Consider the following 15,224-nt stretch of genomic DNA (forward strand, 5'->3'; position numbering starts at 1 on the left):
ACCCCATGAACTGTAGCCCACCAGGCTCCTCCGTCCATGGGATTTTCCAGGCAAGAGTACTGGAGTGGGGTGCCATTGCCTTCTCCGTTATATTATGCTATCTTTTACTAAACTTCAAAACTATTAACAAAAAGGGGGGGAAATAACAACCAAAGAAAGAAATGGAAACAAAGATAACACTAATAGCATTCACTTATAAAGATGAGCTTTTCAAAAAGTTTATATAGTTACCTGAGAAAATGAATCACCTGCAAAGTCTGTTAGAAACATCAAATTATAAAATGCTCCCAGGAAGATAATTAAAATATATTAAAAGTATTACTTTTGTTTAGGCTTGTGTTGTTTCTCATATATTCATGTATCCCTGTACTTCACCCTTATTTCTTTTTTTTTATTTTTTTTAAATTTTATTTTATTTTTAAACTTTACATAATTGTATTAGTTTTGCCAAATATCAAAATGAATCCACCACAGGTATACATGTGTTCCCCATCCTGAACCCTCCTCCCTCCTCCCTCCCCATACCATCCCTCTGGGTCGTCCCAGTGCACTAGCCCCAAGCATCCAGTATCGTGCATCGAACCTGGACTGGCAACTCGTTTCATACATGATATTTTACATGTTTCAGTGCCATTCTCCCAAATCTCCCCACCCTCTCCCTCTCCCACAGAGTCCATAAGACTGTTCTATACATCAGTGTCTCTTTTGCTGTCTCGTACACAGGGTTATTGTTACCATCTTTCTAAATTCCATATATATGCATTAGTATACTGTATTGGTGTTTTTCTTTCTGGCTTACTTCACTCTGTATAATAGGCTCCAGTTTCATCCACCTCATTAGAACTGATTCAAATGTATTCTTTTTAATGGCTGAGTAATACTCCATTGTGTATATGTACCACAGCTTTCTTATCCATTCATCTGCTGATGGACATCTAGGTTGCTTCCATGTCCTGGCTATTATAAACAGTGCTGCAATGAACATTGGGGTACACGTGTCTCTTTCCCTTCTAGTTTCCTCAGTGTGTATGCCCAGCAGTGGGATTGCTGGATCATAAGGCGGTTCTATTTCCAGTTTTTTAAGGAATCTCCACACTGTTCTCCATAGTGGCTATACTAGTTTGCATTCCCACCAACAGTGTAAGAGGGTTCCCTTTTCTCCACTCCCTCTCCAGCATTTATTAAAAAATATGGAACGCTTCACGAATTTGCGTGTCATCCTTGCGCAGGGGCCATGCTAATCTTCTCTGTATTGTTCCAATTTTAGTATATGTGCTGCCGAAGTAAGCACACCCTTATTTCTTAGAAACAATAGTAAACAACCCTTTGTTTGCTGTGAGCAATGATTTAAGAGTAGGCTCAAGTTTTTATGCAAATAACATGTATACTCATGTAGGACCAACACATGCACACACGCACTCATGTAGACCCTTGTCTCTAGGCTATCACCCAGTCTATACCAGGGAGTAAATCTCAGTGAACTATCCCTTGGGAACCTTCTTGGTTTCCTGTGATGAGAAAACCCTAACATAACACCACCATTAGCACATAAAAACATGCTTTAATTTGGTTATAAAATTACTATAAAAGAGCAAAACCCAATTAAGTTCTATTAAATATACATCTTGTGATTACTCATAACTCCAATAAGCTCCAAGAGACAGTTTCCCCTACACTTTTTTTAAAAAAATTTATTTATTTGGCTGCGTCGGGATCTTTGTTGCATCTTGTGGGAATCTTTCTTTATGGTGCACAGGCTCAGTAGTTGTGGCACACGGGCTTGGTTGCTCTGCAGCATGAGGGATCTTAGCTCCCTGACCAGGGATCGAACCTGTATCCTCCCCATTGCAAGGCTAATTCTTAACCACTGGACCACCAGGGAAGTCCCTTCCCCTACACTTGTCAACATTCTGTCCAACTATATTTCCTTTCATGGGTGTCCAAAGGATGGGAGGAGTCAGTTACAGGGCAAGCAAAACCTGTCAAGAACAGGGGAAATTTTCTAGTGGGCAGTCATTTCCAAATACTGCTTCCTCTCTTCTTTTCTGGACTTCTGCCTGATAATATGCATGCTGCTGCTGCTAAGTCACGTCAGTCGTGTCCGACTCTGTGCGACCCCATAGACGGCAGCCCACCAGGCTCCCCCATCCCTGGGATTCTCCAGGCAAGAACACTGGAGTGGGTTGCCATTTCCTTCTGCAATGCATGAAAGTGAAAAATGAAAGTGGAGTTGCTCATTCATGTCCTACTCTTAGCGACCCCATGGACTGCAGCCTACCAGGCTCCTCCATCCATGGGATTTTCCAGGCAAGAGTACTGGAGTGGGGTGCCATTGCCTTCTCAGGATACTATGCATAGAGTAGTCAAAATCAGACCTGTTTTCTCTCCCACCATTATTCTCTTTAAAGTTTTCCCTTACATTCAAGGCAAGATCCTGGTATGTGCCAGCCACTGTCAAAAAGCTTTGTAGACCTTCTGTGTCGGATTCACTCTAATAGCAGGCAGAATTATCATCCCCATTTTACAGATAGACACTGAGGCCTAAAGACTGTACTGACTGTCCAGAATCCCACAGCTAGAAACAGACCTAGATACAAAAACCTGGTCTATCTGACTCTAGGGAGGGTGCATTTCACCCCAACCAACTCCTCCCTACTCCTTCTGAGTCTCCACCCAAATGATGATGGTTTAACAGTTCACAGGATATTTGCATAATTATTATGGCAAGTTTCAGGGATCTACTCAGTAATGATGGTAGTTTATGAAGAAACCCTTTTAGCCATCACACAAATTGAGTGCCAAGACAAGAATTTCACCAAGGGACCCCTCTCTACTGCCCAGCGTAAATAACCATAATCAGGGGTGCTTGGACAGTAATCACAATACTGACAGGTGCTGCTATTTTCAGACAGTGTCTGGCCCTGGCAGAGAAGCCCAGCTGGAGAGTTGTAGGTACTTTCCAAACTTCCGCAGTGATCACCCAAATGCTCTTCAGTCCTGCTCTGTTTAGAAAGGATTACAGACTAGTGGGAAAATAATCAGTGTGCAGCTTAGCCAATAAATTCATCCTACAAGAGATAGTTGTCTAAACGAAATGGGATTTGCAACATCCAAGACATGATAGGTTTAAACCATAAATAAGAATGTCACCATAAGTACTGGTGAAGTATTACCCCCTTAGCCAAATTAAAAATGCAAAGCAGAAGATGAGTCATATATCAGGACTGAAAGTGTTTTAAAATATGTAAATATAGGCAAAGAAAACCTAAATAAACATGAGAAAAGGGTAATGGTTTGTACTCAATTTTATTCATTTTTTCAATGTTTAAAGAAAAATTGTTATAGTGTGCTATTTTTTAAAAATATAAAGTTAATTAACCTCAACATGGAGATCTAAATGGATATTAAGTTCAGAGTCTGTTAATGACGAAGAAAAGAAAAATACATTCTGTTCTACAGAGAATTTAAGTCTTCAAGGCAAACTAATAAAACTAGGGTATAAACTGGTAAGAGCCCCAAGTACCTATTTAATCCTCCAGCTGTGGTTTTGGCACAGGCTGGAAGCTAGAGAGGTCACTGTGTGTGAGGACCCAGTGAAATCAGATGTCTCCTGGTGGCCAAGGAGAACCAAGGCCACACAAGGATGAGGTCACAGGAGAAATCATAGGTGACAGACGAAGGCCCTTACAGGGAGAAGAGTGAAGAATAAGAAAGACAGAGGCAAAGAACGGGGGAGCAGAGGAGAAAGAATGAAATCAGTGCTTTGATTACTCCACTGGTAATCAAGGCAGCAGAAACTAAAAAGCTACTTTCCAAAAGGAAGATGACATAATTAAAAAAGAAAAGAGGAGTCCTAGAGTCTGTGAGTGTGGGAGTGAGGAAATTATATAGTCTGCTTCCTTCAGGGACCCACAGGTTTCACCTCGGCTGTAATAGGGGAAAAGAGCCCACTGCTGGCACCATCCTGCCACAGGCCAGCTTGATGACCTTAGGCGACTTTCTTACCCTCTGGGTCCCTGTTTCCTCATCTGCAAAATGGGGTAGTAACAGGGCTGACTTCATAAGGTAGTTTGGATAATTTAATGCATCAATATTTAGAATTCTATAAAATGCCCCAGCTGTATATGTTATCTCTTTGAAAGGAGGAAGTTTATCATTCATCTTTCCTGACACCAGGAAGAAGCAGTGACAGTACACAAGTATGGACTCTGATGTCAGAGGCTAGAGTTTAAATCTCAGCTCTGCTACTTGCAGCAGGGTGACAGTGGCAAGTCAGTTATGTGCTGTGGACCTCGGTTTCTCAACAATAAATTGGAAATGATATATCTGAATCATAGGGCTCCCAGAAAACCCTTAGAACAGGCCTGGCAGTTAGCAAGCATTCAGTGCCAAATATGAAGTTATACAAGAGAACTTCAGCCCCCAGCGAAGTGTTCACAGCTGACATTTCACACCACTCACCTCTCAGTAACCCCTCGTGCAGCACTCACTCACTCAGCAGCTGCTTCAGCTCTCAGAAGCCCAGGTCCCACAGGTCTCCAAACTTCCAAAAGCCATGAAGGCGGTTTCTTTCTCTTTTTTTTTCCCCTCAACTTTTTATTTTGTATTGGAGTGAGTGATAAGCACTCAGTCTTGTCCGACTCTGCGACTTCATGGACTATAGCTCCTCTGTATATGGAATGCTCCAGGCAAGAATACTGGAATGGGTTGTCATTTCCTTCTCCAGGGGATCTTTCTGACCCAGGGATCAAACCCAGGTGTCCTGCATTGCAGGCGGATTCTTTACCATCTGAGCCACCGGGGAAGCTGTATTGGAGAATAGCTCTTTAACCAAGTCGTGATGGTTTCATGCGGAGAGCAAAGGGACTCAACCATACATATACACGTACATGAAGGCAGTTTCGACTGTGCAAGACCCAGGAGAAATGAAGGGCCAGCCACACCTTACTCGGTGCACTTCTGTAATGGCTGGAGCTTTTATGCCAAGAACAAATTTGTGTACTTCTTATGTAAATTAAAATCCACTTCTTTATGCAAAAGAAATATGCACCACTGAGTCCTCAAGAATAGCATCACCAAATACTGCTCCCTGAAGGAAAAGTGAAAAAAAGTGAAAGTGAAAGTCGCTCAGTCGTGTCCGACTCTGCAACCCCATGGACTATACAGTTTATGGAATTCTCTAGGCCAGAATACTGGAGTAGGTAGCCTTACACTTCTCCAGGGGATCTTCTCAACCCAGGGATCAAACCCAGGTCTCCTGCATTGCAGGCAGATTCTTTACCAGCTGAGCCACAAGATCTGTTTTATAAAATAGATATCGAATCCAATTGATCACTGTCTTTTTTGTTATTTTAAACATCATCCTATTAAGTTGGATTATCTGGTTTTCAATCCTGGAGAAACTGAAAGTGACAAACTAGAAGAGAGGCGAGGCAATGCTGTATAGATGAAAGAGGCCCATCCAGGGTGGCACTACTCCCTAACCATGTGACCAACCACTTGGAGCTTTCCTTTCTTCATCTGTAAAGTGGGTATAATAATATCAACTCCAGAAGAATATTTTGAGGATTAAATATTATGCCCATTAAGCACCTAGATCAATACCAAATATGTAAAGTCCACTCTAAAGAAAAAGGAAAAGTATGCTGAACCATATGAAGTTGCTGCTTCTCTAGGTCAGAAGCACTGACTGCAGCCTGGGCCAGGCAGGCGCTCTGGTTAATAGTGAGGCTATGGGGACACAGGATCCCAGGGAGGGGCTTGGAACAGAAGGCAGGTATTTACTGAGCAGTATGGAGGGATTTCAACTTTCAGACAAAGGGCTCAGCTGTGTCAGTGCATGCAGCTTGAGACAGTGTTTACCAGGGCCCAGAGAGAGCCCAAGGAAAACATTTTGTTTTACATTCTCATGAGAATTCAAAGCATAGGGCTATCGGATATGTTGGCTGAAAAAACTGTGACCTAAAAGTTATGCACAACCTAAAAGTTGAAAGTTATGTTTTATTCAGTAGACAAATCTGAGGACTTCAGCTCAGGAGACAAGACTCTCAGATAACTGAGAGACTGCTATGGAAAGACAAAGGAGGGAGCCAAAATATACAAGAATTTTTGCAATAAAGATCAGGTAGTCAGAACGTCACTGTTACTGTTAATAAAAGAAAACCAGACATCCCAAGTCAAGGAATTCAGCGCTTTTCCATGTATGGGAAGATGTAAGAGTCTGGGCTCACTGAAATCATTCCTTTGATGTGCACCTCAGCTATCTGGGGCCAGCATCCAGTGTTTTCACATCCTGAGTTTCCTCAGGACTCATAGTCAGGGAGAGGCTGTAGTCTGATGGCTGCTAGATGGCAGGCATTCTCTCCTTCTTGGGTTCCCTCAGGGTTCACCACTGTGGCGTGTAATGGACGGCTTGATGGCTATGACTTTCTTTGTTTACTGATATGAGAGGTGGCATTTTTAGTTCAGAGGTATGTGGGCAGGAGTGCCACACGCCTCAAAAGTCACTTGGGGTGTGGTATCTTGTGGAGACAATCACCAGTGTTTCAGAAAAATGACCCTGATTTATCTAATCAGGATTAAACTAATTTAAGAAAACAGGGGTTTAGGATACATTTCAGAACAGAAAAAAACGCTTAAAGTCATTAAAGCTTAGTGGTAGTGGTTTAGTCGCTAAGTCGTGTCCAAATTTGTGACCCTTTGGACTGAGCCCACCAGGCTCCTCTGTCCATGGGATTTCCCAGGCAAGAATACTGGAGTGGCTTGCCATTTCCGTCTCCAGGGGATCTTCCCCACCCAGGGACTGAACCTGGGTCTCCTGTATTACAGGCGGATTCTTTACTAACTGAGCCACCAGAGAAGCTTAGACCTTTTAAAAGCTTTAACACTTAAGAACAGATCATAGAGTAGGTGAACTCATAGAGGCAGAAAGCAGAGGAAGGGTTGCCAGAGGCTGGAGGGGAAGAGGGTGGAAAATGGGGAGTGACTGCTCAGTGTGTACAGAGTTTGGGATGATGACAAGATTCTGGAACTAGATACTGGTGATCTTTGTACACTATTGTGAACATGTGTGTGTGAGTGTGTGTGTGCTCAGTTGTGTCCAACTCTTTGCGGCCCCATGGACTGTAGCCTGCCAGGCTCCTCTGTCCATGGGGTTTCCCAGGCAAGAAGACTGGAGTAGGTTGCCATTTCCTTCTCCATTGCGAATGTACTTAATGCCAATGAATTGTACATTTTTAAATGGGTATAACAGCAAATTCTATGTTTAGTGTATTTTACCACAGTATTTTTAAAAGCAGAAAAAAAGGAATAGATAATATTTGAGTGCTTATTATACCAAGCAGCTTCTGTGTAATATGTCACAATAATACCATGAGGTAAATATTCTTTTAGAGGAAGAAACTGAGGCTCATGAGGTAATATGACTTTCCCCCAAATCAAGGCGATGCCAGGATTAAAAGGTAAGCCTCCAGGGCTTACTTGGCAACACTCAGACCCACTGACTCGTAGAAAACTCACTTCTGTGAAACTCTCCTGATAAGATAATGCTGGAAGCTGGGCTATTTTTGAGCTTAGGTGGAAGGTGCTACCAATAACTTCAGAAACGTTGACAGGAGAATCCATACAAACTCTCTGAAGCAGGTTTTTAATAAAACGTGAATAATGAATTGTTCTGGGCACTAAAACAGCCATACCTTCGTTTTTCATGATGTATTGGACAATCTGCCCAACGGTGTCACTGTTTTCATTTACACTGTCGTTCAACTCTGAAAGAGAAAGGGGAGGGGAGGACAGGTTACAATTGCTCACCCGCATCAGGTCAAAGAGACACGCAGTCTCAGAGCCTAAGACTTCTCTGAACAGTCTCCAGAAAGCTCAGCTGATGACCCATGGTGCTAAGAGCTCTGCTTTCTTTTAACCCACCTTCCTCTTAGCACACTCTCAGCACACCTGACTGAAAGCACACAGCGACTTTCTCAGCAGAACAGGTGCAAACTGCCCATCAATATCTTCTCAAGTCCAGACACATGCTTAATTTCCAAGATGTCTTTATCAGTCCTTACAACTATTACTCCTCTCTCATCATTTTGTTAAACACAAAGGGGAAATGGAAAGAAGAAAGATAATTAAAATAAAAACTTCTTGGATTTTATTTTCATTGTAGATATTCCATACACAGAGTATTAATTTATTTCTTAAATTGGGTAATTATTCATCTCTGTCTTCACAAGACTTTGAAATATACTTCCAAATGATCTAAATGTTGGCCATGGTTAATTACCTACAAACTCAGTTTACTTTGAGAGACTCTCTACATGGGATAGTCTTTACAAAAAAAAAAAAAAAGTCAAACCTTCAGTCTGAAACTGATCCTTATCATTTGCTTCCATAACACAAGAAATAAAAAGGAGGGTTGACCTAGAAATCATGGTGTGGTATCCTACCCATGTAATCTGGAAAAGTGTCTTCTCCACCCAAGCCACTCCCTCCCCATGAATACGCACGTCCAGTTAGACAGTGCATGTGCTGACCACTAAGCCAACCTACACAGCGTCTGCAGAGGATGAGAGAGAAAGGTCCCGCTTTCTGTTGACAAACATTCAGCCTCGGTTTGCTCATAAACTCACACATGACTCATCGTGCAACTGTGCTCACTCCCTGCCTCAAAGGTCAGTGGGGGTGGGAAAAACCAACAGGCCAGCAAGCTGGCAAGGAATGAAGAAGCTCCCCAACTCTGCCCTTGATCCCACTTGAAGGGTGACCTACCCCAAATGTCACATTTCTGCAAAAACTGCCCTTTGAGGTCTGAAAAGGATAAGCAGAGTTACCGACTATTCTCCAAGGCCCGAAAGGATGGTTGAAAAGTACATTTGTGGTGAAAACAGGGCTTCACCTCTCAGGGTTTTCAAATACAATCCAGCAACTCCATGTGAGGAAGAAATGATGAGACACTCTGAGGTCAATCCAAAAGTACCAGCTCTTGTCATTTTTCCACTGCACTGTTCACACAACCATTTACTTAATAAACATAAACTGCAACCTCATATTAGGTTGGTGCAATAGTAATTACAGTTTTGGATCCTGATTTTAAATCATTATAACTAGGCTCAAACACATCTTTAGTAATCAAAATAGGAGCCATTATACTCAAAATATTTTTGCCAAAGAGAAGTAAGCTTGTTTACTCTTATACCATAAAAATCCATGCTTCGGGATTTGATGAACTCTTGGAAAGCATTTTCTACCTCCCTGTTGGTTGTGAAAGCATTTTCATTTTCCCTGCAAAAAGTTGTCAAGATGCTTGAAGAAGCGGTAGTTAGTTGGCTACTTGGCAGTATGGCAGATGAGACAAAACTTTATAGCCCAATTCGTTCAACTTTTGAAGCGCTGGTTGTGCAACGTGCAATCGGGTGTTGTTGTGTCTTTTTTGTTGACCAATGTCAGCTGCACACATCAGTTTTCAGTGCATCTCATCAATTTTCTGAGAATACTTCTCAGATGTAATAGCTTTTCTGGGATTCAGAAAGCTATAGTGGATCAGACAAACAGAAGACCACCAGACAGTGACCATGACCTTTTTTTGGTGCAAGTTTGGCTTTGGGAAGTGCTTTGGAGCATCTTCTCCATTTAAACACTGAGCTGGTTGTCTCTGGTTGTTGTATAAAATCCACTTTTCATCGCATGTCACAATCTGATCGAGAAATGGTTTGCTGTTGTTGCATAGAATAAGAGAGGACGACACTTCAAAATGACAGGTTTTTTTTAAATTTGTGGTCAGATCATGAGGCCCCCCCCTGCTTATCGAGCTTTTTCACCTTTCCAATTTGCTTCAAAATACCAAATGACATAGAATGGCCAACATTGAGTTCTTCAGCAACTTCTCCTGTAGTTGTAAGAGAATCAGCTTCAAAGATCTTCTCAATGGTTGTTGTCAATTTCAGATGGCTGGCCACTGCGCTCCTCATCTTCAAGGCTCTAGTCTCCTTTGCAAAATTTCTTGAACCACCACTGCACTGTACATTCATTAGCAGTTCCCGGGCCAAATGCATTGTTCATGTTACAAGTTCTCTGCTGCTTTCTGACCCATTTTGAACTCAAATAAGAAAATTTTCTGTCTAACATCATTTCCACAGTCTAAAATACATATAAAATAAGCAGCAAGTAATAATTCATTAGCAAAAAATACAAAACATATACATTAAAATGATGTATAACATAACCACATTGAAGAAAGTATTCTAATATCAAATGGCAAAGTTCAACAATGCAAAACCACAATTACTTTTGCACAACGGAATCAATTTTTAAAGATTAACTCCCCTAGCAAAAGTAGCAGCACAAAAATGGTGAGACCTCTTCAGTTTTCCTATTGTTCTTATTAGAATCTAATTCAACAGCAACAGTAAGGGTTACTATATGAAAAAAGCGAAAGGGTTAGTTGCTTAGTCGTGTCCGACTCTTTGTGATCCTATGGACTGTAGCCCGACAGGCTCCTCTGTCCACGGGATTTTCCAGTCAAGAATATTGGAGTGTGTAGCCACGCCCTTCTCCAGGGGATCTTCCCAACCCAGGGATCCAGCCCCAGTCTCCTGTGTCTACCAGCACTGCAGGTGGATTCTTTACCATCTGAGCCAGGAAAGCCCAAGGGTTAATATATACTGAGTGCCATTTGTGACAAACACCAAATGTATCTTCTCTCTAATTTCACAATACTCTTACTAGGTGAAGATTATTGTCCTCATTTAAATTAAAATTTTAATTAAATTAATAAAATTTAAGTTAAATTAAACATAGCAGTGATTTAGAGCATATTAACTTGCCCAAGGCCACAAGGTAAATAAGAGTAAATGACTTTGTAGTTATTTAGTAAATGAAAGCAAAGTTTCTAACTCTAGGTGTGGTTCCTATAATATTTACAATGATGCTACACCGTAGCATTTGCCTTTAAGATGGATCATTTTGTAAAAGTGCTGGTGAGGGTGTAGAGAAAAGGGAACCCTTGTGCACACTTGGTGGAAATGTAAATTGGAACTGCCTCTAAGGAAAACAATATGGATGTTCCTCAAAAAATTAAACATAGATCTATCATATGATCCAGCAATTCCATTTCTGGGTATATACCCAAAGGAAATGAAAACAGGAAGTGAAAGTGGAAAGATAGATGCACTCCTATGTTTACTGCAGAATTACTCAAACTTGCCAAGATATGGAAACATCCTAATGTCCATCAAAGAATGAATGGATAAAGAAGATCCACTGATCAATTAGTCAATGAGAAGAAATAGATGTTTTTCTGGAATTCTCTTTTGCTATGATCCAATAGATGTTGGCAATTTGATCACTGGTTCCTCTGCCTTTTCTGTACTATAATTATCAAACCTACAGAGAGACTAGAACTGAATGATTCCTATCCTAAAAACAACTGACAATTATGTAATAGAGGTGTTAAACATCACTACAATGGCAATCATATTACAATATATAAATGCACCAGAATAACATGTTGCACACTTTAAATTTACATAATGTTATTACATCAAATATATTTTGATGAAAAAAGATGGATCATTTGCTTTACAGAGACAGAAAACATACATGACTCATTTCTTATTAAAAAATTGTCTGCACTCACATGCCCACAAAAAAAAATAATCCAGATTTTTACCTATCTTTTCAACCTTTTCTCCTTCAACGTCTTGCTCAGCTTCTGTTGTACATCGATAGCCTTTCTTCTTAAGCAGGTGGCAAATGAGGACGCCAAAGAGACCCATGACGAAGAACACAGGGACAAGGGCATATGCGATGTATTCCGGGTGTCCATTCCCATTGTTGTTCGTGGGTGAGGGCGTCGTCTCGGTTTTGTAGGGTAACGGGTGGCTGCCACTATGATCTGAGGAAGAAACATACACAGCCGCATCAGATGTCTACTGGAGACAAGGAACATCTGACAACCTTGGGAAATGTTCCTGTTAAATGTGAGTCTGTTTCCAAAACCACAGGCCAGGCAGAGGCTGGTGGGTCTGGCAGGACAGGTACATGGGCTTGAGTTCCTATCCTGACCCTGCTACTCATAACCTGGGCCCCCTTGGGGCAATTTTTTTTTTTTAAAGCTCTCCAAGCTAGCCTCTGCTTATTCATCTGTGAGATTATCTATACATCGTGGAGTGAATGCACAGTTTCAGCAAAGGGTGCACACAGAGTACACACACCATCACTAGGTGGTATCATAGCAGAGTCCTTAGCGGTTAAAAGCACAGACTCAGGAGACTTGGGGTCAAGTCCCAGCTCCACCACTTTGCAGCCATGTGACTCTGGACAATGACTTAATCTCCATGCCTTGGTTTCTTATGAACAGACATACTAATAGTACCCAACACACCCCTCGAGGCTTGTTATAAAGATGAAATAAATGAATACACATAAAACATCTAGAACCATTTCTACAACAAAGCAAATGCTCAACTACATGGCAGGCATCGTTTAGGTATTTGTGACTTACCACTGAGCAAAACAAAGACCCTTGTCCTCGTGGAGCATATGTCCCAGAAGGATTTAGTAAACTGACTGATCTAGTGCATGAAAAAAGAGAGACAATCCAGGACACATCATGTTTTGGCCTAGGGGCACACATATAAAAATGGAAGCACGTGCATTTGCGTATTTGCTCACCAACCCAGATTATCATTTATGGCATGACTGTTATATGAAAAGCACCAGCTGGGAGCTGGATAGAGAGTGGAAAACAAGACAGCATGCCCAGTGCCAACTTGGAACCTGTAGGGTAGCGCTGGAAATGGGCACTAAACACCTGGGCAGGCATGAGAGACTGGGTGAAGGTATGCATGGGGCACTAAAAGAAATAGGAACAGTGGGGACCTATTTTATGACTTCAGAAACAGTGCAGCTGGGAAGGGGGCATCTACGGGGGAGAAGGAGCCATTTGCTTCTGGACACGTCAAAGTTCCACATGGACTTACACCAGAAGCAGCAGGATATCTGGGCCCACGAGTGTGCCAGGATATACAGGGAACTGAGTCACCTCCATGAAGGAGTGAGAGGGAGAAACAGCCCAGGTCATACAATATAAGATTCTGCCAGTTAAGATAACGGAGAAAGAGCCAACTGTGTGGAAAATCAGCCAAGTATCAATTCACACACACAAGATGAAAAGGGAGTTATCACACAAAGGAGGGGGTCAGGAAGGATGAGGACTAAAGGAAAATGTGGGGTTTGACTGAAATGAAGTCTCGTTATTTGGGGTACTCAGATTCTGAAGTGATACAATGAGGTTTTCTGCATCACAGAGATTTACACATACTGCTTAAGAAACCCAGAAACTGGGAATCTAGATGCATTTAACTATAAACTCTCTGGAGAGTATTTTGGTGGGGAAAAAAATGATCACATGAGGACAAATCCCAGGTGTGAAATGACCACATTTCATCACTGCAGCAAACAATATCAAACAGAGACCACAGGACAAAGGGCTCCCTCACTTTCAGACAGAAATAACCATTATCTCTGCCCATGAAAGGAAACTGCTGGTTTCTCAGGTTTTGTAAAAGGTGGCATTCTTTATATTATCATGAAACCTCTAGAATCTGGGGATAAGCTACATATTTATTCTGATTTCTCTCCCAAGAATATAATTAAATGGATGAATGAACAAAAAAGAGTACACACACACACTTCCCTAAATATATGCAAACATATCATCCAAATTAGGGTTTAATATTGACTTAATTTCAGTAAAACCAGAAATATTTAACTCCCTTAGTAATTCTAAGCATTTTATTTATTAATTCCTTTTTAAAAACATATTCCATGCAACAAGAATAGATAAAGCAGGCAACATGTTAAGACTGAAAGAGTTTTACTCAGAATCATGGTCAGTTTCAATCTGGAAGTGATAAATTCTCTTTAGGAAGCAGCAGAAACAGGAATGGAAGCAGGGGGCTCAGACTTGAAGCCAGGCAGCTCCTCCCGAATCAGGTGGTTAAGAATGTGTATTCATCATGAACTGACCTCTAGGAAACCCTTGAAAATACTATGAATTCACAGTTTGTGATTTACAGACAGGTGTCAGTCATTTAATCTCATAATTACCACACCATGGAAAAAGCTGAGGAAGATACGACTCTAAATTAGTGAAACATGAATTACAGAGATGCACTGTAGCTAAAAGGTCAGACTGCCTAGCATAAATAATTGCTTGGCCACTAACTAGGCATGTCACCTTGAATAAGTTTTTTAACTGCTCTGTGCTCAATTTTCTCATCTGTAAAATGGAATCAAAATGATTGTACCTCTCTACAATGGTTTCAAAATGTGGCCCCAAATTCTTTGGCAGTCATTGTTTTAAGCCACTAAGTTTTGTGGCAATTTTTTATATAGCAAAGTAACTGGAAGACTATTTGTTAAATTCACTGTGAGGATTACACACATTAATGTGTAAAGCACTGAGAGAGTCATTTCCTAGGCAGGTTGATAGGAAATCTAGGGGTCCCCAAGGAGAGAGGGGTCTGGAATTCTCAAGGAGGAAAAAAGGACAAACTTTTCACAGTCTTTGTAGACTAGGACCTGGGGACTGGAGTCGATGAAAATGACAGGGTAACAGGCAGGAAGGCCAGGGGTCTCCAAATGGAGGAAATAGCCCGCAAGTGTCAGACGTTTTTATCTCTCTTAAGCGGCAGGAGGAAACAAACTAGCAATATTTTTTCCTTCTCTATACAAATTTAAAGGGAGGTTTCCCTTAAAATACTGTGTTGCCATAATGACACCTGGTTTCGCCTGAAGTTAGCTATTCTTGAGCCTTTTTCTTATGGAAATATTTGTCTTAAGCTACGCTAATGTACTATGCCTTTACCCCAAACTGTGTCTCCAAGTCGGTTCCGCCTCTTGGCCCAGAACCTACTTGACAAACCAGTATGTTATACTCAGATATTTTTCCCCTAATCTATGTAAATGAAACTATTTGTATGGTGGTCTGCCCTTCTTTAAGATTCAAGTTAATCATTTTATGGCCCAGGATAAACCATTTGGTGCAAAGATTATCCCAAAATGCATCTTATGGGTGAGGGGCCTGGTGCCATTCTGAATTTTAAGACATTCCTTTCTTTCATTAACAGACTGCTAGTGACTATATAACATCCAGCTGAAGACTAGCAGGGGGGTACTCTTTCTGCCCCCTTCTGATGCCTATGTCAGAAGCTTTCTCTATCTCC

At 41.3% G+C, this 15,224-nt stretch overlaps 1 protein-coding gene and 1 non-coding gene across 5 annotated transcripts in view; both read right to left on the minus strand.

Annotated features, from left to right (window-relative positions):
• The window catches only part of RELL1 (RELT like 1), a 78,798-nt gene that overhangs the window by 25,628 nt on the left and 37,946 nt on the right, over positions 1-15,224 (minus strand). For all 4 annotated transcript variants that reach the window (XR_008717100.1, XR_008717099.1, XM_055588249.1 and 1 more), the window contains exons 2-3: positions 11,666-11,890; positions 7,695-7,766 (exon numbers count right to left, since the gene is read on the minus strand). Coding sequence is in view for 2 of the 4 variants with exons in the window: in XM_055588249.1 (XP_055444224.1) it covers positions 7,695-7,766; positions 11,666-11,890 (297 nt within the window). In the remaining 2 variants the exon portion in view is untranslated. The remainder of the gene's footprint in view (positions 1-7,694; positions 7,767-11,665; positions 11,891-15,224) is intronic.
• On the minus strand, positions 1,185-1,291 carry LOC129658231 (U6 spliceosomal RNA). The gene has a single exon (XR_008717326.1). It is a non-coding gene; the product is annotated as a U6 spliceosomal RNA (small nuclear RNA).

The sequence above is a fragment of the Bubalus kerabau genome, chromosome 7 (assembly GCF_029407905.1).
Source record: "Bubalus kerabau isolate K-KA32 ecotype Philippines breed swamp buffalo chromosome 7, PCC_UOA_SB_1v2, whole genome shotgun sequence".
Taxonomy (NCBI): Eukaryota; Metazoa; Chordata; class Mammalia; order Artiodactyla; family Bovidae; genus Bubalus; species Bubalus kerabau.